The 26,270-nt window shown below is 44.1% G+C and overlaps 1 protein-coding gene across 1 annotated transcript in view; it reads left to right on the top strand.

The window, feature by feature from the left end:
* LRPPRC (leucine rich pentatricopeptide repeat containing) overlaps positions 1-4,322 on the top strand; it is a 181,062-nt gene extending 176,740 nt beyond the window's left edge. The window contains 1 exon segment of the mRNA XM_083175710.1: positions 4,144-4,322. Within this exon segment, the coding sequence (XP_083031836.1) occupies positions 4,144-4,203 (60 nt within the window). The 3' untranslated portion in view covers positions 4,204-4,322.
* The last annotated feature ends 21,948 nt before the right edge of the window (positions 4,323-26,270 follow it).

Here is a 26,270-nt window from a genome sequence, read left to right as displayed (position 1 = left end):
ATGAACTCGCACACAATACCTTGCTAAGAACGATAATACTTCACCTTACAGATGTGTCTACATCAGAGCCGGTGCAAGGCTCCACCGGAGGGGGTGGGGTGAGTGAAGGAGCAGGGTGTCTCGCTCCACAGGGCGTGGGGGGGGTGTGGGCAGTGGTTCGGCGATGGCCACAGAGTCGCTGCTTGGGGGGGGGGGGGGGGCTGGTGAGAGAGAGAGGGAGCCGCTCACCTGATGGGGGGAGGCTGCTCCAAGTGGCCTGCACCCTAGGCAAATACCTAAGGCTGCCTAGTGGTGGTGCCTCCCTGGTCTACATACGTCTATCCTCCGTGCACTACATATAGCGTTACATGTAACGTGTGACTCCATAGCGATGAACATTTTTTCTTGTATTTTTTTTTTTTTTCATTAAAATGCGTCTTATTCACAAATGGGACATGCAGTCAGCTTATGCTTATATTCTAGTGATATCATTCTGTGTGTGACTGTGGCTGTATCCGCATAGGAAATGGTAGCATTGCATATGCAGGTCCAGCCACTGTCGCACACTGAATATGTTAATACTGAATAGCATTTTAATCCGTACAGTCTGCTTGTGCGTCATATTTGCACCAATTTGCAAGTGAGACTCATTTTAATGGAAAACGATGCCTGTTAGTCACCACACTGTGGTGTGACAAATGGGCGGTTTAATGTGCAAGGAGGTATGTACACATATCCGTATATTTAATGGTATCTGAAGGAGTCTTCATATTGCTTAAAATAAATAAAAAAGGTGTTATTTAAAATATGCACACAATTTTAAGTTTTTTTTATTGCGGTATCGTAGTGCACAGTCAATGCAATGTAACTGTAAGTACCTATAGGTGTGACCATTGTGTGTGTATATAGATATTACAATTAATAAGACACCGGTTTATCTACAGTATGTAAAGTAGTCGTTTTGCTAACTATAGCACTAAAACCTGGTGTATATTATGGGAGTAGGATCTTGCTTTGTAGGATATGTGCTGATAAAACCCTGGAAAACAAAACATGGAAATATTTGTGGATGTTAAATTTTTTGGTACTTATGTAGTAACTGGGCTGCCGATTTCTAAATCGGGTCGGATCGGGAGATCGCATCGCATCGCATGCGACCATGCGATTCGATGCGATGCGATGCGATGCGATGACCCGATTTTTCCATAGGAATCAATGTTAAAATGGACTGAGTCCATTTTAACATGGAATTCAATGGGAAAAATGGGTCCTTTTCATACCCCTACTATCCAAGTGGGCATGGAGTTGGATATAAACCTGTGGCGAGCGTAGCGAGCCACCGAGCCCGAAGCGTGGCGAGCGAAGCGAGCCCCGCGAGGGGACGAATACCGTCCCCTCGCGGGGCTCGCTTCGCTCGCCACGCTTCGGGCTCGGTGGCTCGCTACGCTCGCCACAGGTTTATATCCAACTCCATGCCCACTTGGATAGTAGGGGTATGAAAAGGACCCATTTTTCCATAGGAATCATTTTAACATTGATTCCTATGGAAAAATCGGGTCATCGCATCCGATGCGATATCGCATCGCATCGCATCTGATTGTATGCCTTAACTTAAGGCATACAATCAAAAAATCGGCAGCCCAGTTACTACATAAGTACCAATTTTTTTGTAACCTTTAATTGGAGACGCATCATTTGTAAATGTAGTATACACTCAAATATCATATGTTGGTTAGTAAAAATGTGCTACTGCAAAGAGAGCCCCAGTACAAACCAATGTTTGGGCAACATGGATGGTTTACTGGTACTCCCACCATGGCTCTAACTGTGCGTACTCCGGTTTCCTCCCACAATCCAAAAAATATACTGGTAGGTTATTTGGTTCCCAACCAAAATGAACCCAAGAGTGAATATGTGTGTGTACATGTGGTAGGAAATATAGATTGTAAGCTCCACTGGGACAGGGACTGATGCATAGGTGCCGATTCTGTGGGTGCTCAAGGGCTTGAGCACCCTCAGAAATTCAAGCGCACCCACTGGCCACGTCCCCCAAGTCCCGCTGGCCGCTGTAGTACTAGTGCTGTGCACCCCCTATTAGGCACCTAACCTGCCAGGGCGATCTACTGTTCTTCCGCTCGGCTGTGCAGTCCGCGCCCTGCGCACTCTCTTACGTGTCAAGCGTTATGCTGACTGTCACAAACGACACCAGGTGCCATCACCAACCTCCCCTTCCCGGTTTCCTCTCCTCCGCGCGTGAACACACAGCGCTCCCGGCCACTGTCCTGCAGTGCGAGGAGGAGGCGGCAGCAGCAGGCAGCTTTACCCGTCCTGGACCCCGTTCCAGACCAGACAGTCCCCAACAAACGGAGGAGACTACTAGTCTCAGACTAGTAGCCTGGCAGGAGTGGGCCAGCAATTAATGAAATCTGCCCCTTTAACTGAAAAGTGTGCAGCATGGTGTACTACAGAAGTTGTCCTAAGTTGTAGCTGCGACACTGCTATATGCGCTCGCAACCAAGATTTTACCATTTTTACCAGCGTACCTAGTAGGTAGCCACGCCCCTTCCCCATGAAGCCACTCCCCTATAGTTTTGGCTTGAGCACCCCCCAGCAAAACGATAAATCGGCACCTATTGACTGATGTGAGTGTTCAGATATTCTCTGTAAAATGCTGCGGAATATGTGTGCTCTATATAAGAAACTGTTCATAATTAAATAAATGTAAGTGAGAATGCACATTGGGAGCTCTTTCTCCAAGTTTCTCATTTTTTTTTGTTAAAAGATCATTTCAACTAAACAAGTGAATAAAATACATTCGGTTCAAGCCCATATATTTGTTTGTACAATTTGGTACTAGTAGTTGGCTGTGGTCAGCAGACACCGCTGTGTACCTCTGGTGATGTCTGATTCACCTTTCTACTGAAGGCAGCTTGGCCAGAATCACAGCCAGGATCTTGTCCGGCTCAGATATTGGATACACTTTTGAAATTATTTGTCCAAAGCTATTGCACACATTATAGTGATAATCCTGAAACTGGTTGTCCTCCACTAGATCCGAAAAGAGTCACAGCTCAGAAACTTCATCCAGGATTCACATTAGTTTCTGCAAAATGTGCTTCAGATGTCACCATTGTAACCCCAAAAGCAAACCAATATTTCAAATCGGCTTTATTATAGATCATGTGATTGAGGTGCAGTACAAATAGTACGTTTTGGGTGCAGTACAAATTGTACTACCCGGTGCCTAAAGGCCGTTTAGCTAGGTTCCATCAGTTTGTTTATCTGGCAGGCACCCTCATCCTTCTCTTCTCTCTCATTCCTGCAGGCTGTGTGTTATGCAGGGACTGCACACTGCCTGTCAAAGTTGCAGGAGTGTGGAGAGAACAGCAGACAATGGCCAATTCTGCTGGCCTGGTCTTTTTTCAGATCGGAGGAATGTTGTCTAGGAGCAACACGCTACTGAGCCATAGAACATGCTACTTAGATCTTATAGAAAGTTGTTCTACTGCAAAAAAAAATGTAAATAGGTAATCTACAGTATGACTGCATATAATGTACATTTTATATAGTCACATTTTGCACCTTTATGGAGATCTCTGGCCTGTGCGATCAGCATAATTTAATGGTGTAACATCATTTCCTACAATACTACATGTGTTGTGGTTATGTCAGGGATATTGATTAAGCAAGTGCCGCCATCACTGCGCCATTGCTAGATTTGCCTCACACCCCAAATCCCGGCAGTCAGTATCCTGATGGATCCTGGTAAGTATTTAAATCCGAAGCCAAACCCTGAATCACTAGCTGGCGCGCAACCGCCTTGTACTTCCCGGTGGGATTTTGCTCCACCATCGAGGTGTGAAGTAAATGTATCAATGTTGGGTTTTTCTATTCCTCTGAAATGTCCACAACCGAACATTACAGCTACCCAATGAGCAAGCTGAGTTATCTGTATAATCACAGACAGCTCACTGTTGACACGCGCACACAAACATACATGTTTATTTGATGCTGCATATTTGTCTTATGCATTAAGCGTAAGTTATAAGGAGAGATGTTTATAGGCCAAAACAATATTGTTTTTGACTCCCATCATTTAATTCATGGTACATAGTATTTGTTACTTCCTTTCTGCCGCTAACTTCTCTGTTCTGTATTTTCTAGGAAACCGTTCAATATTATAGAGAAAAGATGCAGAGGAATCAACCAGAAGATGAAGAATAACCTTTTTTTTTTTTTTTTTTTTTTACTTCCATGTTTATTACCATTGTGTTGTGGGGGGAGGGTTTGCGCATTCTATTTCCCAATGTTTAATTTACTTTCACTGAACTATGACAATAAATAAGTTATAATTTAAAGAAAGTGTTTCCCTTTCTATTTTAGGTAATGGTCATTGCGACGTTTGATTAGTGCATGTTCCATACAATAAACTGGTACACAGAGGTAAAACACAAATTACAGATGCAGCTGCCAGTCCCTGGTAACTACATAAACTGCAAACTATCATATCTAAGGGCGAGATGTACTAAGGGGGAAATGCAGTAAAACCCCCGTTTTACCGCATTTTCCTATGTATTAATACACGGCCGCACCATTACCGCATAAAAGGGTATCGCCACCTTTGGGTGGCGATACCCTATAGAAGCCTACGGGCTTCTTTTTGCCTCCACCGCAAACTCGCCGCCCCCCTCTCCCCCTCCCTTGGGCTTACCTTCTTACAGGTCCTCCTGGACCCCGGAAGGTAAGCCCTTCCTCCCCCTAGCAACGCAGCCGGATGTCCTTCCGGCTGCAAGGGGGGGAAGAGGCGCCGGGGACAGCAACACTGAGCTGTCCCAGCTGCAGGGAAGAAGCAGGCAGCTGGGAGGTGACGGAGACACCCCCGCAGACCACAGTACAGGTATCGCGGGGGGCCTCCATCATCGCACTGTGATGCCAGTCGCATATGTTAGTACATATGCGCTGGCATCATGGCGAAGGGCGGCGATGTATATTAATACATCCCGCCCTAACATTGTGAAAATCAGATTTGGTCAGGTGGGAAATGCTCAAAATAGCAGTTGTACTTTTACCACCACAGTTTAGGTGGCAATACACTACTGAAATGTCTACATGCCATCCGATCCCCCTTGAGCTGCCTGAGACTTTGCCGGGTGGCAGACTCACATGTAATACATCGCATGTGGTCCTGTTCCCCACCGCCGTGTGATGAATTGCACCCGTCCCTATTCCCCACTGCCGCGAAGGGGTTCAAGTCGGAGGTCCATCCTTCAACACGACCCCGTTACCTAGCATTGGGAGGAGTCAGAGGTCTGTCCAACCTCCGCTCTGATGTGCTCGGGACCACGCATCGGACCCAAAGAAATGTCAAACACATCCGATTGGGGCTGATTTCTCGGCCTGATCTCTTGGAATCGGGTGAAATCGGACTACTTTGACATGCAACACTTGTATATTTGTGTGTGAGTCTGTAAACATAGCGCAATAGAACTTTGCATGAAAAAATACAATAAAAATTGTGTGCAACAAAAAATGGGGTATGCAGCTGTGATTAATTAAATTAAGCATGTACCTATAGGCTCCCTTCATTTTTAGATCAGGGTTTCCTAAACTGTGTGCAATGGCTCACTGGGGTGCCTTGGGAGGACTTGCAGGGGTGCCCTGGTTTGGTGGTCCATGACCAATTCAAGTTATTTATGGCCAATGTAATAGTCAAATTGTGGACAAACAGAAGTGAATCCTGTACGTTACCACATCATTGACCCTTAGGATGAGAGATAAACACAATTTCCTTAACGTAATGTTTTTTTTCTGACTTTCTCAATGAGAGACTCTTGGTCTAGGGGTGCCTTGAAACAAATTCTGATACTCTGGGGTGCTGTGATTCGAAAAAGTTTTCGAACCCTAGTGTTTGATATTTGTGGTATTAACCCTTTGAGTGCCAACGTTGCTGTGGGAGATCCTCAAAACATCCGCTAAAACTGCTATCGTCCTTCAAAGCGACTGTTCTTTTTCAGGGTGCCATTTTGAACTAAACTCCAATTAATTGACTTGGCTTACTTTGCATTTATTTATACTAAAAGAACAGTCACTTGTAAAGTACTGTGGAAATTTCAAATTGAGGGGAGAGGGTACTCCTACATGAAAAGCCTAATCAAGGGGTACGGTAGAGAAAAATGCTTGGGAGCCACTGCAATAGTCCAACTTTATTCCAACCATTCAAATAGTTGATTGGTTCGACTGAAAATCTGGTACTAGATGGGAGCAAATGACAATCAGCAATTTTCTCAAAAACCCAGGAAAACGGACAAAAAAAACTTTGAGACAATTGTTTAAATCAAACAGATTAATATACAGTACCTTTTCTGTATGTCAGTTTTTGTCTGTGTCTGTTTTGTCTGGAGCAAATTACTGGATTACAAATTACATTTGCTCCCATCCCGCAACAGATTTTGATTCTATTCATCCGACTAGTTGGATGATAGTTGGTCTAGTGTATGGCCAGCATAAGACTGGTTCACACTGTGGGGGGTATTCAGTCCCCCGCCACTATTTCCGACGGGGGAAATAGCAGCAGGTGCCTATTCAATGCTCTCTTTCCCAACAGCATTGAAGAGGCATCTCGACAAAACGAGACTGACTTTAAAAGCAGCCGGGCTTGTTTTGCCGAGAACGGCCGTGGATTGTTGAGCTCACGGCCGGATCTCGACTATCCACGGCGGTTTCTCGCGCCCACACCCCCTTTTTGGCGCTCGGCAGGCAGGACATTGAATCCCGCCTGCCAATTATCAGTCGAGCAATCTGATCACGGGACAGTGTCACAGCTGTCGGGACGTCCCGACAGTCATGACCCGGGATTGAATATCCCCCTATTAGATATATCAGCAGATCAAATGATCTGCAGATACATCTACAGAATGATCGTGGAGCGTGTTCCACATACACAATGCCCGACCTGTCGGGACTGACATCACAACTGGACAGGCCTATTTAGCTGTTAATCACTGCTGGTTCTGGTGCGGGTATATCAGCAGGTACCCCGTACACAGCACGATGCGTCAAAAAATCTTTAGACACCTTTAGAAGCGATATGTCCGTGAATGATGCTTTTCATACATATCAGTGGAACACACTAACTGATGGTTCAGCAATACATATATAAATCAGCTAGTGTATACCTAGCTTTAGCTGTAGATCTTATTAATTGAGCACAGTCTCCTGGAGCATCCTAGTGGACTCACACTGCAACAAAGATGCATTTTTTTTTGTCAAAACATTGCAAGATGCCTGATGTCATTTCTTTTCACAGGACCTCTCAGGCTGACAATCGGCTGTGTGACAAATGGCCTGAATCTGATTATTAAACTTCCGTCCATCACCCAGAAAAGTAGTGCTAGGAATATAAAAAAGTAGTCCTAGACTAATGTTGTTTCATTAATTTACCCAGTGTAACTCAAAAAAATATTATAGGGGAAAGAAACACATGTATGTTCCCAATTACATCACTCCATCAGGCTTCAACTACATATTTATTTTTCATAAATTACTTTTATTTGTCTGCTAACTGATAAGCTAAATAAGTACAAAAAGAACGCTTCAGAACCAAACACCCAATCAGGGGTATCGGGAGATGGGCGGGTATCAGCAATAGTCATGGGGGTATTGGCTCATTCCGGACCCTCCTTCAAGGCTACATGTGCTCTTGTGGTTATCCACCAGCCTGGTCTGTTTCCGGAGCATCATGCTTGCACCTGGAATACATATAGCTTCTATTTTCTACATGGTTGGGAACTCACTATTTAGCTTAGGGACGCTTGGTTCCATTTGAATTAATAACCCGTTTTATTTTAATTACGTTAAGCTCTGATGGCAAATTACTTTTCTTTAAGGGCGTTGTGACAATAATGTAATGCGTCAATAAAAAAAATAATGTTTTAAACATTAATATAATATGAAATTTGGGCAGTGAGAGACTATTTACCCCCGATAGCTTCCTGTCCACTCTTGGCCATCAGTAAGATGTTTGTCATGCATGTTCAAAGTTTCTCAGAGCCATCTGAAGTACAGGTTTCCAGTTTTAGTCTAATGCAGGTTACACGTTAGTCCATATTGCTAACGATTGTCAGAGGCTCCCAAACTGGTATCTTGCATAGGGCCCCATAGGTCTAAATCCGTATCTGCTAGAGGGCTAGTGCACAGCATACTTGCCTACTTACCTACAACCATTTTAATTGTATGAAATCGGGTCGATCGCATCGCATGCAACCAAATCGCAACGCATGCGACCAAATCGACCCGGTTTTTAATTGTACAGCCACCCTCATGGCTGATTACAATGTTAAGTGCCCCCACAGACCCATTTTTAATTATATACCCACCCTGATGGGTAATTACTATGTCAAATGCCCCCCCATTGTTAACGCCATGCCACGATCAACGCCAACCCGAATCGTGGGGCGGCGGTACGCGTCCTCCGACCTTTTCATACCCCCACTATCCACGTCGGCGTGGAGTTGATTTTACATAGTGTGGCGAGGGGACGCGCATTAATTCACACGTATTACGCGTCCCCTTGCGGGGCTCGCCGCACTTCGGGCTTGGTGGCTCGCTGCGCTTGCCACACTATATAAAATCAACTCAAATAACTTAGGGTTAAGTTAGGGTTCCAACGGTTAAAAAAATGTTACGTCGATGAGCACAAATCAGACATTATGACCATGTCCACAGTGTATATGTCAAATGCCAACTTGAAGTTGACATTTTGTACCACACTTGCTCTAGTTATATCACTAACAGAGCAAACATTGGGGCCTGCTATTCTGTAAATGGAAAAAATAGACCCTTTTTGCACTTTTTGTATCCCAAATAGAGACATAGAAGGTCCAGTATAGACATACTGTGGGGAAACCTGCACCATCAGTACTGCCAGCTCATAAAACACAGGAGACACATTATTGCTGTAAGATAGATAGGAGGGACAGTGCCCTATATTTAAGAACTTAAATATACATTCTAGTAATACTTTTATGATACTGTGCCTTGAAGCGTATCCCAGGCTGCTGAACCTGCACTGTGCGCTGTGTGTATGCTGACTTCACCTGAAATCACTTCACACTGTATTGAGGCAGCACTGACTTTAAACCAATGGGAATAACCATCACTAGTAATTGCAGTAAAACGTGGATCTAAGCTGGAGTTTGTGAGGCAGAAAGGAGGCATCAGCACAGCTACATTCTCTGAACGGTCACTCCAGTCACCTTTCAAGCTACCAGCGCAGTAATTGTTTCGGGCACTTGCATGGTTGTAAAATCGCTCTAGCCTGCCTGATGCATCCAGGACGGTTCTGCTGCTGCTTTTGTGTCAGCAGGAATCTCGGCAGCTGTTCAAGTAGATTTGTAGGATTACAAACCGTAGACAGATTTTTATGGCCATTTTCACCAACTGATTCTCCATGGCTGAGTCCGTGTGACAAGGCTGGGTGATGAGGCCATCACACTTCCCTTACATTATGTATGTATTACACCAAGATCCATTTTATAAAGAAAGTTTACCACAGAATAATACAGAACTTTCAGCCTGTGTGTCTGATTATAACTTGCTATTTAAGATGCCCTTTGTTCAATAAAATGCAGCTGATCATGGTTCAAATAGAACAGTTTAGTTTATTTGTATGTTTAGACTGTCCATCCACATTTTGAGTTTTATCTTATCTGTGAGCATTAACAAACAAAAGGTACATTTACTAATAACTGGTGTAAGGAGGTTTTAGAGATGTCTAAAGTTGTCCACATATCTGTAGTAGGTACTTGTTTCCTAGCAGGGCGCCCACTAAGCTATTTGCTTAGTGGGCTATTCTGCGTAGTGAAATCGCATCGCATGGCTTTTTGTGCCTTGCGATGTGTGCGATGCGATCTCAGTAGTTAATTTAGTTCATTTATTCACTGCACCCTGAGTGAAATCGCATCGCAGATTAGATGAGACGAGATCTCAGTAGTTCATATGGTAAAACACCTAAAACAGCACCACTCTCCACGTCACCCCGAAGCATGGTGAGCGCAGCGGAATGCATCCTCCGACCTTTTCATACCCCCACTATCCACATCAGCGTGGAGATGATTTTATATAGTGTGGCGAGAGCAGCGAGGCGAGCCCCGCGAGGGTACGTGGATTACTTTACATGTATTCCGTGTGGCTCGCTATGCTCACCACACTACATAAAATCAACTCCACGCCGACGTAGATAGTGGAGGTATGAAAAGGTCGGAGGATGCATTTCGCCACGCTTTGGCGTGGCTGAAAGCAGCTTAATTTTGGTTTTTGAGCGGCTTTCAGTCCAAAACCACAAAGTGTGCAGTATATGCCCCGGCGATGAGCGCTGATGCACGCTCCCGCATCATTGCTGACCTACACCGTCATCTGCTGGTATTAACAGCTGAGTGGATGGCTTCCTATAGCATCCTGCTATGACACCCATTCGCTTTTTGGCTTTGTAAACCAGGGCTGTGCGTAAACCGGTAGAAGAATTTATACCAATGGGCTTGACAAGGTAAGCAACACTAAATAGTTTTCATAAATAGTAAGTTCTGATGATTCCTATATATCAGTGGTCAGAGAATGAGCGTAAGTTACCCCAAATGGAGTAAACATTTAATTCCTGGGGGTAATGGAAGGTCGCACTGCCAAGACATAGCTGGTAATGCATATGAATTTATATGCATTCCCCAGGGGCAGAACTGGTGGAGCAGCCGATCCCCACAAAGCCCACCCAATCCCCTGCAATCCCCAGCACTGCCACATTAAATGTGGGTTGTGCATAGGTTAAGCCACGATGTGGGCAGAGCAGCACAGGCAGCATAGTCCAGCGGCAGATTGGCCCACCACTAGCCGAGTGCAGAAGGTCCCGCCGTGGAAGAGGACAGCGCTTAGCAGAGGGAGTCACCTCAGCACCCCTGTGCTGCAGCCTGTCACCGCTGAGATGGAAGACCCAGCCACTGACATGCTGTGCCCCTAGGCTGGAAGACCTGGCTACTGCTGTACGGACTGCTGCCACTATGAGAGGTAGAATTGTCAGGGGGGCAGTGCGGGTGCGCTGTGTGTTCCAGCAGTAGTGGGTGGTGTGCATAATTGTGTTTAATTACCTTGCACTTAATTATAGCAGAGGCTTGGCAGAATGTAGGCCAGCTAATCAAACGCTGTGGGATTTCCTTGTGCTTGATGAATGGAGAGCTGGGAGAATGATGGCCAACGATTCAGTACACCGGGATTGACCGATAAATGCAGGAAGCTGGGAGAAGGCAGGCCAGCTATACAGGACACCAGGATTGACCGATGAATGCAGGCCAGCTTTTCAGGACACAGAGATTAACGAATGATTGCAGGAAACTGGGAGAATTCAGACCAGCTATTCAGGAAACCGGGATTGACCGATGGATACAGGAAGCTGGGAGAATGTTATTGTGTGGCATAATTTAAATTGGGTCTACTATAGTGTGACCACACCCCTTTACTCTGTGTAGCAGGGAGGGAGCTCATTTAAAATTTGTAGGGGTTAGCCAAACATCCTAGCACCAGGCATGTGATAATATAGTGTAAAATATTCTACTTACTGATTAATGGAGGAAATCCCACCTCCTCTCATTTGTCTTCAAATTCTATAAAAACTGTTAGGGATTGGCTGCAGGACTCTGATTGAGAGAAGAGCCAGCACCATATTTGAAAGGGCCATCAAAGAAAGTGTCACTCCTCCCCTTAGTAAAGACCAGTGGAAGAGGCAGGAGTGGAGGCCTGTCTGGCCCAGGACGGTAAGTCCTGATAGGGGCATTATATTTAAACGGCACTCATGAGGCATTATATGTGTAAGCGGCACTATAGGTTGCATTATATGTGTAAGTGGCACTACTGGGGGTATTACATGTGTAAGCGGCACTAGTAGGGCTATGATGTGGGTAACCGGCACTAATGGTGGCATTATGGGCGATATTCAATTTTGCCCGCTATTTCTGACTGGGGAAATAGCATCTGCCGCCTATTCAATGCTGCTATGTCAGCATTGAAGTCGGATTTCGACAAAACCGGATCCGACTTTAAAACAAATGGGATCTGTTTTGTTGGGAATGGCCATTGATTGTCGAAATCATGGCCGTTTCTCAATAATCCATGGCAGTTCTTGCCAACATGGTCACTTTTCAACACTTGACAGAACATTGAATTCCACTTGTCGAGTTGCAGACGAGCTGACCAAAAATGGCCCGGAATTTCAACTGTCAGACTGTCCCGACAGTCGGAATCCTGGGCCCTATGTCTATAAGCAGCACTAGAGGGGACTTTATGTGTTTAATTGTCACTAGTGTGGACATTGTGTGTATGCAGCACTACAGGGAGCATTATATGTGTAAGAGGCACTAATGGGAGCATTATGTGTGTAAGTGGCACTACAAGGGGCATTATGTGTAAGTGGCACTAAAATGCCATGGGAGGCGCAAAATTTATAGATATACCACTGCACGTAGAGAGTTACCCGGAAGTGCCAGGAATGCTGACGCCACCAGGAGAAGATGCAAAAAGCTGTATTTTTTGCCATGAAACCCCTGGCAATTAGAAGCTATATGTGGAGCATAATTTGTAAGGGGCATTATACTGTGTCGTATACTATGTAATAGGCATTACAGTGTGTGTCATAAAGGAAAATAAGAATTATGGTATGTGGCATAATATGTAATGGACATTATGGTGTGTGACAATGTGTAATAGGCATTACAGTGTGTGGCATAATATGTGATAGGCACTATGGTGTGTGGCGTTTACAGTGCGTGACAAAATATGTAAAAGGCATTACGGTGTGTCACATCATGTCTAATCAGCATTATGGTGCTTGGCATAATAGGTAATTGCCATTATGGTGTGTGGCATAAATTAAAATCAGCATGTCTGTGTGGCATAAAGTGAAACAAGCATTACTGTGTGGCATAAAGTGAAATAAACTTGATGGTGTTTGGCATAATATGTAATGGGCACTATGGTGTGAGACAAAATGTGTAAGGGGCATTATGTACATTGTGTGGCATAATGGGGTGTGTTGCATTATGTGTAAGGGGCATTACTAAAAAAAAGGAAAAATGAAGAGGGGGTGAAACAAACCCTTGCTTCGGGCACCATGTCAACTAGCTAGCCTCTGACCCAAGGACTACAGTCTTGTGCCGAATTGTAATCACTCCTGTGTCAGACATTTACTAAGTTTACTAAGCACTTTGAGTCCTATTGGGAGAAAAGTGCTATATAAATATTATTATTATTATTATTAAGTTTTTGCAAGTGCTTCATCATGATGATGATGGGGATCAAAGTAGCCCAGCCAGGGAGAAGCAAATTTACTCATTTTGTTCCATGTACTCATAGCGGGAACAATTACAGAAGATTTATGTTTAACTCTACATCCGGCTGTAAGTGGTTAATGAGAAGTTACTCACACTATCTAATAACGTTATTTTTTTTTTTTGAGAATATAGTGTAGGAATTGCTACTGACTATATATTAGGTTCTTTTATTTCTTCAGTGCCAGCAATATCTAGGAAAAATAAAACGCATGAGTTTTATATTCCAACACTATGCTAACCCCCTGTAACAATGGGCTATGCTAAAATACATGTTGTACATTGCTACAATCAAAATGCATTTGCTCTTATTGCTATTGCAATATATAAATATCATGCAAACAGAGGTATATTCAACTCAGCATCAGCTCCTATACTTGGATACAATTTTTTATCTTAATTTAATTAACTGATGATTTATTTATTTTTAAATGCACATTTTTTTTATTTTCTTAACGCAATATTTTAAAAGATGTATCTAAATATTATAGTGAAAAATTATATATATATATATATATATATATATCTTATATATTTGGCTACATCTGTCACTCAAAGTGTGTCTGGAGCTGTAACGCTGGGTTGTGGACTTCCATCTTAATTTATGATTGTCATCACCTGTTTTAAACAGGGTAATTGATAAGAAAGGTGTTTAAGCACAGGTGATGGTAATCCATAAATTAAGAAGAAAGTCCAGAAACAGCAATGTGTCCCTCCTGGTGAGGGTCATGTTGGGAGGTATGCACCTCCCTCCCTCCCCCCCCCCCCCCCCATTCACGGCATCCCCACGATTAAATGGCACATGCAAAACACTGACATGGCTATGGTCGACAATGAAAAAGGTTGACAAGATTTATTTTTCACTTTTTCAATGTTTTCATATTCATTCTCATGTGTCGAAATGGACACCAATGAAGTGCCACACTTATGTCAACATTTACATGTGTTGACCTTTCTGTGTTGATTTTTTCTTGTGGCGATTCGCGGCGACCCCCCTCCCGCGATTTGCAGCACACCCCCCGCAATTCGCAGCACCCCCGGTGACTCCCGCGATTCGTGGCCCCACCCCGTGACACACCCCCCTCCTGCGATTCGCGGCACCCCGCGACCCCCCCTCCCACAATTCGCGCCAACCCCCCGGGCCCCCCTCCCGCGGTTCACGGTGCCCCCCACGACCCCCCCTACCACGATTCCCCACCCCTGACCCCCCCTCCTGTCATTGCGGCAACCCCCCGCCCCCGCGACCCACCCTCCCGCGATTCACTGCAACCCCCCGTGCCCCCCCCCCCTCCCACAATTCGCGGCACCCACACCCCCCCCCCTCCCGCAATTCACGGCATCCACCCATGACCCCTCCTCCCGTGATTCGCGGACACCCCTCACCTCCTCCCTCCATCCCCACCCCCACGCGCGATTCACGGCAACCCCAGGATTAAATGGCACATGCAAAACACTGGCACAGCTATGGTCGACAATGAAAAAGGTTGACATGAGTTTTTGAAGATTTATTTTTCTTTTTTTGAATGTTTTCATATTCATTCTCATGTGTCAACATGGACACTTATGTCAACATTTACATGTGTTGAACTTTCTGTGTTGATTTTTTCTTGTGGCAATTCGCGGCACCCCCCGCGACCCCCCACCCGCGATTTGCAGCACACCCCCCGCAATTCGCGGCACCCCCGGTGACTCCCGCGATCCGCGGCCCCACCCCGTGACACCCCCCCTCCTGCGATTCGCGGCACCCCGCGACCCCCCTCCCACGATTCGCGCCGGCCCCCCCTCCCGCGGTTCACGGTGCCCCCCACGACGCCCCCTACCACGATTCCCCACCCCTGACCCCCCCTCCTGTCATTGCGGCAACCACCCGCCCCCGCGACCCACCCTCCCGCGATTCACTGCAACCCCCCGCGCCCCCCCCCTCCCACAATTCGCGGCACCCACCCACGACCCCTCCTCCCGTGATTAGCGGACACCCCTCACCCCCTCCCTCCCCCCCACCCCCACGCGCGATTCACGGCAACCCCAGGATTAAATGGCACATGCAAAACACTGGCACGGCTATGGTCGACAATGAAAAAGGTTGACATGAGTTTTTGAAGATTTATTTTTCTTTTTTGGAATGTTTTCATATTCATTCTCATGTGTCGACATGGACACCGATGAAGTGCCACACTTATGTCAACATTTACATGTGTTGAACTTTCTGTGTTGATTTTTTCTTGTAGCAATTTTTTTCCAGTGACAACTATGAACTATGTGCACACACATCATCAACCAATTCTTTGTATAATATATAACATCTGTTCTGTTTTACTGTAGGTGTTTTAAGTCAGACCTTTTACTGCTACTATTACTGTTTATGTAAATGCATTCTGAATGACAGCAACATCCTACCATCCTTCTACAAGAATATATAACCAACTAGGTGATTCATCGCGCCCCGTGCCCCCCCCTCCCGCAATTCACGGACCCCCCGCGCACCCCCCTCCCGCGATTCGCAACCCCCCTCGCGCAATTCACGCCCCCTCCCACGCTTTGCGGACCCTCTCCCGCGATTCGCTGACACCTGCGCCCCCCCTCCCTTGATTCACGGCACCCCCGCGCCCCTCCCGCAATTCACAGCACCCCTAAGCCCCTCTTTAGTCCCCCATATACTCACACACCCCTATCACTACCCAGCTTCCTGCTCTCCTGAACCGTAACTTCCACCACTGGGGAGTCGCTGACGCTGTTTTGCCCACATGCCCCTATCGTGCCTCATAGCCCAGCCTCCTGCTCTCATGCACCCGAACTCCCACCCAGTAGGAGGAGACACTGACTAAGGGCCACCATCCTGTACTGCCACGCTGGACCCTCACCCACTGGCAGAAGCTGCACAGTATCTCCCAACCTCCTTTTTCAGTCCCCCTTATGCCCACACACCCCTATCACTACCCAGCCTCCTGTTTTCCTGTGTCGTGACCTCCGCCAGTGGGGAGCCGCTGACTCAGAAACACCCTACTATACTATTGCACACACACACCTAAACAACATGCACACACAGCCCCCCCCCCCCCACACCCACAAATGTCACTGTACCATCCACACTATCAATGTACATCTTACTCTGTAACCGCTTTTTAATTAAACAAAACAATACACACCCCTTCCACATCATATGCTCTCTATTTAACACATTTCACCTATAACTCAAGTTGCAATACAGGCATCTTTCATACAATTCTAACCATATTTCTCACAATACAAACGTTCACAAATTAAGGGGGCGCAGCCCCTTACGACGGTGTGAAGAGCGCCCGTAGGGCGCGATGAATCACCTAGTATATATATATATATATATATATATATATATATATATATATATATATATATATATATGGCTTGGTGACATCTCACAAATTCCCCATCACTTCCCTCAGAATCAATAGCTAATAGTGATATTATCTGTCACCTCCACTCTGGCAATAGATCACCAGTGGAATAACTAACACACTCCCAGGGTTCATAAGACTGAACACTCTGCAACCATATACCTCTCTGGAGTCCTGGGTCATCCTGTGCCACAGACAGAAATCACTGGGAAAATGGTGCTGGGTACATTTCCCCAGAGATGTGTGTATGTGCAGTAGACTTTGGCACAAAGCCCTTAAGCTACATGCAGATGCCAAGATGCTGCCAGTGGAAATGCAACCAAAATGTGCAAGGCTCTGAATAAACTTTAAAGCATGTGCAGTGTGAAAAACTCAGTGTCTGTCCACAAAACATCCCTGTGTGTAACTCAGAATAAGGCTCCAAGTGGTGACAGAGATCTGACATCAAATATTAGGGGTGAACTGGGGTTACAATGACATCATGCCTGTGTCCTCACCCAAGCCAACCAATATATACTGAAGTGGTGAGAGGCCACAAGCTTTTTTTTTAAGTGCAGCCTCCGCCACCCAAATGAGTACACACCCCTGGGCAACCCCCAAGTATATTTAACCACTTACCTGTCTAATTATTTCCCCCAAATAGCTCATAAATTGTCCTTTTTTTTTAAATTAACTTTAGAATATTTTTTAATTAAATTAAATATAGGACCCCATTGTAATAGTACTAACAAACCCCAGAGTGGCAATACCCCGTGAAATGATCTCCCTCCACCCTAGTTGCAATAGATCCCCACTGTCATTTTCACCCTAGCCACCAGTGTCCACAGACCCCATCCTGCAGAGGTGGCCTGAGTAGGAAGAAGAAATAAGTTCTGCACAACGTCAGGAGATGGCTATAGACAGGTTTGTTGTATGGGATAAAACTGGGTCAAAACAAACAGCTGGATGAGATGGTCCCATGCTACCATGCCAGTTAAGTGGTTAAGCCCTATATAGCATACCCAGTGGACTCTGACTCAGAGGAGCATGCACCTGCCAATATCACGTATCCGCCACTCACATATATAAGGAACATCAAACACACAGTGATCGCTACTTTGAGCCTCTGAGCAACCCAATGCTGTCCTAAGATGCCAGCTGCTTACTAATTTGCTGTGGGTTACTGGGCATGCACAGAAAACACCCAGAAGCACCTGCATTGTTCTCATTTTGCTTCTTTATTTTAAGGAAAATACAATTTTACCCATTTAGTAACAGAAATATGTAACTGCCTCACTTAGTAATGAAAATACTGTATACAGATGACATCACATATATGTATATAGATGACATCACATATATGTATATAGATGACATCATGCTTCCATGTCAGTGAGACACAGGGGGAACTCACTGGGAGCCTAGTATAGCAAAGTAATAGAACCTTGCTTACCTCTCCCCCAGTTTTGGATATGCACCATCCCGGTACCCGGGGTTGCTGAAAACCTCAAGGTGCACATAAAATAAATAAACAGAGCTCCTGTGGGACTTCCCGTCAGCTTCCCACTGGTGAGGGGGTCTGCTGGGAGGGGGTGTGAGTCATTGGGTCAACAATAATTACGTCAACAGTGTCTATGCTGACTTCAAAAGGTCAACATGCACAGGGTCAACACCTGAGCATATGAACTCCCAATTAGTATGATGCGCCCCCTCGCATGCCTTGCTTCGCACGCCGTGCTTTTGGCCAGGTGCCTCGCTATGCTCAGCCCACTTGTACGGTTCCCATTCATAGTCTGTGTGGATAGTAAAGTATGAAAAAGTCTAAAGAAATGAATAAATTGTGACAAATTCACAATTCATTGACACGTCAACCTTTTGCTTGTGTTAACCTTGTGTCTATGTTGACCATATGGTATCGACCTACTGACTGTTGACATTGTAGACCAATCATGTGGATTCCACTGGGAGTCCGGGGGGCTGCTAGGAAGCTCATGGGATGCGTGGAGATGTAGTTCTCCAGGGAGGATGACATTCCATGGGGGGTCACACAGACACTCACACTTACTTACACACACTCACAGATACTCACACAACACTACATACTCTCTGCTACTGCAGGGGGCCGGCTCCCAATGTTGAATTCAGAGCAGAAGATGAGTAATAAGAAATTCCAATAATTGCCTAATTAGTATTCAGGGGGAGGTACCACCGTGATCCCAGAGCAAGTTCCGGACATTTTTCCTAAAATTCGAAATTGCTCTGGAGGTGTGAGAAAAATGTATCGACTTGGAAAACCCTACAGGAGTAGCCCAGCGTCGTGGGATTTTTCAAATTTCCCACTGTCAATTCAGCTCCCCCCACAGTCTGTGTCATACTCCTGCCCACTTTACTGCAGGATGCAGGAGAGCCACCTACACTTCCGGGGCTGTAGGGGACTACCTGAAAATTCTGGAGCCTCCCACAGCTTCCGGAAGTGTAGGAAAGCATGGACTATGTGTCACTGACATGGAGGAGTAGCAGCTGACAGCGTTCTTGATAAGATGCTGGTGGCTACTGCTGGCTATCCCACTATTTCAGCTGCTTTTGCTCAATGTGGGGCATGGTGGGCAATTAAAAATATTACATGACATTGAGCCGGATCCTCTAAGCTTCAAAAGGTTATAAAGTGAAGAGTGCACTGGGAATTGCAATATTCCCTTAGCTGGCGATCGCTTGCAGAGATGCGCTCCATTTGAAGGGGACGTGCAACAACACAGCGGTGGGGTGAGCTTTCCCTGCCCGTCTCCGCTTCAGGGAGATGGAGGGGGGGGGGCTGGGGGCAGTGGGGGAGCTGCAGTGGGTTGTGGAGGGCTCTGACGGAACGGGGCACGGGAACCCCCTTCTGGCGGCTAGTGGTTGGCGATTCGAACACTAGGAGCAGCTCCAACTGGAGTTGCTCCATCTGTGCCAGCCAATCAGCTCCTATCTGTAATTTTTCAATCCCGGTCTGTAACATGCCAATTAGGAGCTGATTGGCTGCTAGTTTATCACTCTCCACTTATCACTTTTTGAAGCTTAGTTCACTTTTACCACCTTTCAAAGCTTAGTACTTTAGTGATTTAGGTTCCCCCTAATCTTTGTCCTGCTAGGGTCACCTAGTGCCAGCGCTACCCTCTCTGGTTACTTCCATGATTCCTATATATGGATATATCAAATATGAAGAAATCCAGATTAAACTCCAGGATGGATTCACAATAACCTCTTAATTTGCAGTCAAGGCAACTTTGTTCCTGCAGCTTATTTCTAACAGCAACCGGCGAAATGTGAAAAAAAGTAATTACAGCAGTTACCATTTGGCTTTTAATCACACAATCGATTACCAAAAATTATTATTTAGATGTCCAGACCTGTCACACCAGTTGACACAGACAAAATAGCCTTGGTCTTTGCAGAGAGCCTTGTTCTGAGTATCATTCAGGAACAATACAATTGGTTGTAAAGAGCTATTCCATTAATGACAATGGGTAAGTAAAATGACATTTATATGCATATAAACCCGTTTTTAACACAGCTGGAAATCCCTTTCTTGCTGTAGAGAGCATGGGAAAGTGACAAACGAGCCGTAATCTAAACATGCAAGTTGGAAATATCCTGCTGAGCATATAAGAAAATATGTTCTAATGTGGAGATCCTGCTCCGCAGCCGGGTGAATGGCAGACGTGTCGGAGAAAGGAGAAACATCAAACACAACATTGTGCAATCACAACACAACATCCAAGCCCATTTGAACTAAATAATACCTATTTCTTTTTACAAACACCTCACTTTGTATTTTTATTTTTTACTGCTGATGTTTTATTGTAACATGTTCCAACCCTCCAAACCCCTATTTCACAAAACATCATTTTAACAGTCTGGATTTTGACATAAAGTATAATATACAGTATGTGAATAATGGATCGGGTTTACTCTATACACCTTTCTATTTTTTTTCCCTATAAGATACAACAAAGCTACAGAAACAGTAAATGTAAAAACAACATAAGCATACGAAGAAAGTAAGCAAAGTAAACACAAAAGAAAAACTGTTAGGGTTTTCTAAACCTAAGTTCTTAACTGACAGCAGAAATACAACTTATGATTCAATGTGCAACAAGACCTTATGGAAACATAAAAATAGAATATATATATATATATATATATATATATATATATATATATATAATTTATTTTATTTATTTTAAACAGGTTCAGTATCCCTTATTCGAAATGCTCGGGACCAAAAGCATTTTGGATAAGGGATTTTTCATATTTTGGAATTTTTTTTTTTTCATATTTACTTGGTCCCCTGGTGGTGCCTCAATGGTTCCACGGCGGCCTTCAGGGTCCTCTTCAGCGGCATCTCCGGTCCCAGGGGGGCATTGCGCGAGTGCGCAGACACGCCAGTGACGTCACTGGCATGCCCGTTAATTTATGCAGTGCACCCCTGGGACCGGAGATGCCACTGAAGAGGATCCTGGAGGCTGCCGTGGACATCAGGTGATGAGGTAAATATGAAAAAAAAGGGGCTGGGGAAAAAAAAACACGGTTTTCTGAATATTTTGGTTTTTGGAATACATGGATAATGGAGACCCGACCTGTATATACAGACGAGCCCTCCTCATCTAGCCCTTTAATAGGATTGTGAGTAATAGGATTACTCTGCTAATCCCCTACTGTATTGTTCTATGTATTGTATTGCTGCTGAGAACAATAGGATAGCCATGGCTAGCCATGGTGAGCCACGACCTAGGGAAGTTAGTTGAGAGGGGCTCCATCTGTATATATAAATATATATATAAAAAATGTGGAGCGGCAGCACTCAGGCAAATAAAGGCACGAACAGACGGTATTTAAAACCAACGTTTCAAAACCCTAAGGTTTTTTTATCAAGGTGTAGCGTGAGAACCTTGATAAAAAAACCTTAGGGTTTTGAAACGTTGGTTTTAAATACCGTCTCTTCGTGCCTTTATTTATCTGAGTGCCGCCGCCCCACATCTTTGATATTGTACCGAGAGATCCCACTGGCTCTCCCGGATTTGGAAGGCACCGGATTTACTGCAATCCTCATTCATCAAGCCTGCAAAACAGCTTGGGCTCATTGGAGTGCTAACCTTATACCTGTATATATATATATATATATATATATATATATATATATATATATATATATATATAAATTCCTGGAAGTTCCGCACCTATCACAGACGAGTCACCACGGTGGTGCTCACTCCAAGGATAAGATATCCAGTCAATAAAGAGCAAAAAAAGAGGGCACTCACCAATCGTTGAATGAATTTGAAGAAAAAACGATTTATTGATGCTTACATGACAGGGCTAACGTTTCGGTCTTACACAGACCTTTGTCAAAGCCAAGCAATATAGAGAGCAGGTCCTTCATGGTGTTCATGGTGGAAGGACCTGCTCTCTATATTGCTTGGCTTTGACAAAGGTCTGTGTAAGACCGAAACGTTAGCCCTATCATGTAAGCATCAATAAATCGTTTTTTCTTCAAATTCATTCAACGATTGGTGAGTGCCCTCTTTTTTTGCTCTATATATATATATATATATATATGTATATATATATATATATATATATATATATATATATATATATATATATATATATATATATATATAAAAAACATCTCATTTACACCACATTAGAAGTATTAAAAAATATGCTGGATTATGATGTTAAAATTGCCAAATTACCAAGTGTACATGTAAAAGCCAGAGAATATAGAAAACCATTGGTGGTTATCAGATGTATATGTATACTTTTCTTGTACTGTACTTTCTGTCTAATACTGGTTTGTTTTCACTATTGTACATATCACTGAGGATGATAATGTACAGTAGTAGGAATTATTTAACAATGTATTCATAAAATATGAAGTTTCCATATAAATCTAGTGGTCTCCAGTCTATTGCATACTGTAGGAGAATGCAATTGCGCTTTTGTATTTGATGTTACATTTTAGAGACGTCTGTTTCTCCTACAGTACTTCACCATTTAGTGCTGATATCATTCCTATGAGCTCTACATTAATATTGACAGCTGCATTTATACATAATTATTTATTTTATATAACCTGCAGTAAATGTGTTGGTCACATTATTTATTGTATGTGTATACCACTATAATAATGGTGAAATCAACTGTATAGTAGTTTCACCCATTAGAGAAATCTCAGTAATAAGTTAATTGCATCTTTTTGTATTCCTTTCTACCAAATAGATCACTCTACAATCAGTGGCCAGCTTTAGTTGCATATGGCCTACTTACTGCATGTTAGCTGCAGCTCTCTGAAAATCTTGAGGGAATATGGGAGGTGTATAAGTGTGTTAGCCTCAGTTGAATAGGATACAGGGGAGAAGGAGAAAGAGGAAAAAAAAAAACATTTTGTTGATGATGATGATAGTGTGTCTAGTTGATGGTGTGTCTTGTTGATGATGATAGTGTGTCTTGTTGATGATGATAGTGTGTCTTGCTGATGATGATGATAGTGTGTCTTAATGATGATTGTGTGTCTTGCTAATGATGATAATGTGTTTTAGTGATGATTGTGTGTCTTGTTGATGATTGTGTGTCTTGTTGATGATGATTGTGTGTCTTGTTGATAATAGTGTGTCTTGCTGATGATAGTGTGTCTTGCTGATGATAGTGTGTCTTGCTGATGATGATAGTATGTCTTGCAGATGATGACAGTGTGTCTTGCAGATGATGATTGTGTGTCTTGATGATGATAGTGTGTCTTGCTGATGATGATAGTGTGTCTTGCTGATGATGATTGTGTGTCTTAATGATGATGATAGTGTGTCTTAATGATGATTGTGTATCTTGCTGATGATGGTGTGTTTTATTGATGATGATGATAGTGTGTCTTAATAATGATTGTGTGTCTTGTTGATGATGATAGTGTGTTTTGATATTCGTATTTAAGGGCAGATTTAACGAGTAATATTCTTGTTATCACTCATTACGTAAGTTAAATGATCCTCCAGCCAATCAGCCCCTAACTGCCACGTGTTTCAAAATTGACTGGTTGGAGCACCATTTAACATACATTACAAGTAATAACAATAATTTAATTGGTTGGTATTTATATTTTACAGGACACAAGTATTTTTTGTATGCTTCAAATCATAAATAAAAACATGACTAGAACCTCATTATAGGCTCTCCCTATTTCCTGCTATTTCTATTTGTTCAAAATAATGCTGGTCCTACCTGAATGTTATCTTTACATGTGATTACCCAATGTCGTTTTCCAGCTATTGTTTCTTTTTTCATACCACAATGGTGCTGTATCATTGTCACTGCGTGCCATTGCATGTTATGGTTACATTATCTGGCCTTTAATATACACAGTCATTTCTATAGGGTTGGGCAGGGATTTACCACCTGCTGGACACAACCATGAAGAGAGAGCGCAATTTAGGCAGCACCACTACATTTCCCTAGAATTACCCCATGAGAATTGCCTCCACTGGTACATTCGGGAACCTAGCAGGGCAGAGGCCATATAATTATCATAGTGGGTCTGAATCTGTTAAATGTGAATCATCTATCTATACTGCCACTATGCATACACGGAAAAAAATGCTTTATGTTGGGAATTGGAGTCATATATGTATGGCGCACATAGATAGTACATGGGGAAGAGCTGGAAAACACAGTACATAAGATATGGGGGCAGATTTATTAAGACCGGTGAAGTGATAAAGTGGATGATACGTTATTACCGGCCAATCAGCTCCTAACTGTTAAGTTACCGACAGGGTTTGACAAATGATAGTTAGGAGCTGATTGTTCAGCGATAAAGGGGGTTATTTTGATTAATTCAGTCCTCTGTGTGCACGTACGGAGGACCAATGTCTCCTTTGTGCACATTTTTGCACATAAGCATGCACTGGGTGCGTGCGCCCGTGGCGCACAGACTGTCCACTGGGCACACACACCCTAGACTGCGGGTGGGGGCATGCGGCAGTGGGCCGGGGGGTTTGGCCATGGGAATGTCAAGTGTTTCATGGGCGTTCCCATGGAAATCACACATGCGGGCGGACAAGGCTGCAAACAAGGCTGCAAATTCTCTGCCTTGCGAGTCAACCAGAATAAGGGCCCAAGTTCCATCCACATTATCAATTCACCGGGCTTAAGAAATCTGGCCCATGTTCACTTGTGTATAGCACAGTGTAAGTTAGAACATACCAAGGGTTGCTGTGCTAGCTATATCATGCATGGTTAAGACAAACAATAAGGACTTCCCTATACACACCACAGATCCTATTGTCCAGCATAATTCATTCATTGTTACCATACCCAGGTCAGTTCCGGGCATAACAGTGCCATTACCATCATATCAGCCATTGAACCCATTGCCGTGTTATGATACATTTTTTATTTGAACTTATATAACAAATGTGAGCGACGCTGGGATTTTTAGCTGATATTTTGAGCATCTCTCCCAGAGATGTTGGCACTCAAAGGGTTAATATTTCTGCCTCTCTCTGGGTATGGGACATTGGGTCGATCCAATTTAGGTCAACATGCATTGGGTCGACCACTGTAGGTCGACACCTGAAATAGGTCACCATGGCTAAGGTCGACATTGTTTGGAGGCCAACACAAGAAGTAGGTCATCAATGGCAAGGTCAACAGTTCCGAATGTCGACATAATCATGCCCGAAGCCATACTTTGGGCATGGTGCCTCGCACACTTTTTTATTCTCCCACCATGTCATAGTGGATAATAGTGCATGACATACCACCTGTCGGCACATGTCGGCTTAAAAAACTTGAAAAATCCATGTTGACCTTTTGAATGTCGACCTTCCCATTGTCAACCTATTGCTTGTGTCTACTTCCAACCCTGTCGACCTAAGCCCTGTAGAACTTCAGTGGTCAACCCAATGCATGTCTACCTAATGACCATATCCCATCTCTCTATAGCTGTAGCCGCCCTCTCCAACACCAGCATGGGAAGAAGTAACTCATTGTATACATGTGTTTTTATTGTACACAACGTGCTCGGTGTATTGTATAGCACCATAAATAAGCTAATATGATAAGCCATGCACCTATGATAATCACTAATTCCTGTTTTTAATAATTATTTTAGATCATCTTTGCTAAATCTAACCCCTTATGTCAATGTATAATATGTAATATCCCTGTACTGTGAGCTCTCCGGTCTGCAGGAGTCCTGGGAGAAGTCTGTATTCCTGGTTACCCAGGGGAAAAAGTTCTATCTCTAAGCAGGTGGTCAGGATGATCAGCCACCGTCACCAGCAAAGAGCTGCTGCACCAGATATAGAACACCAAGAACTAAGCACTTGGAGTTGCCAATGAAAGAGGTGGCATTGTTTACTCTGCTCCAACTAGTGCACAGTTGGCATTCACACACTGGTGACCGCCAAGTAACATCGACCACCAAGTAACATCGGGTGTGGTATAGGGGTCCGACAGTCGGGATCCCGACAGCATGGCACGCGCAACAAAGCCCCCTACGCGAGCCACCTGTTCTATTCTCCCTCTATGGGGGTCT

This window comes from Crinia signifera, chromosome 3, assembly GCF_055691185.1.
Source record: "Crinia signifera chromosome 3, ASM5569118v1, whole genome shotgun sequence".
In the NCBI taxonomy this organism is placed as follows: Eukaryota; Metazoa; Chordata; class Amphibia; order Anura; family Myobatrachidae; genus Crinia; species Crinia signifera.
This window is presented reverse-complemented; position numbering and strand designations above follow the sequence as displayed.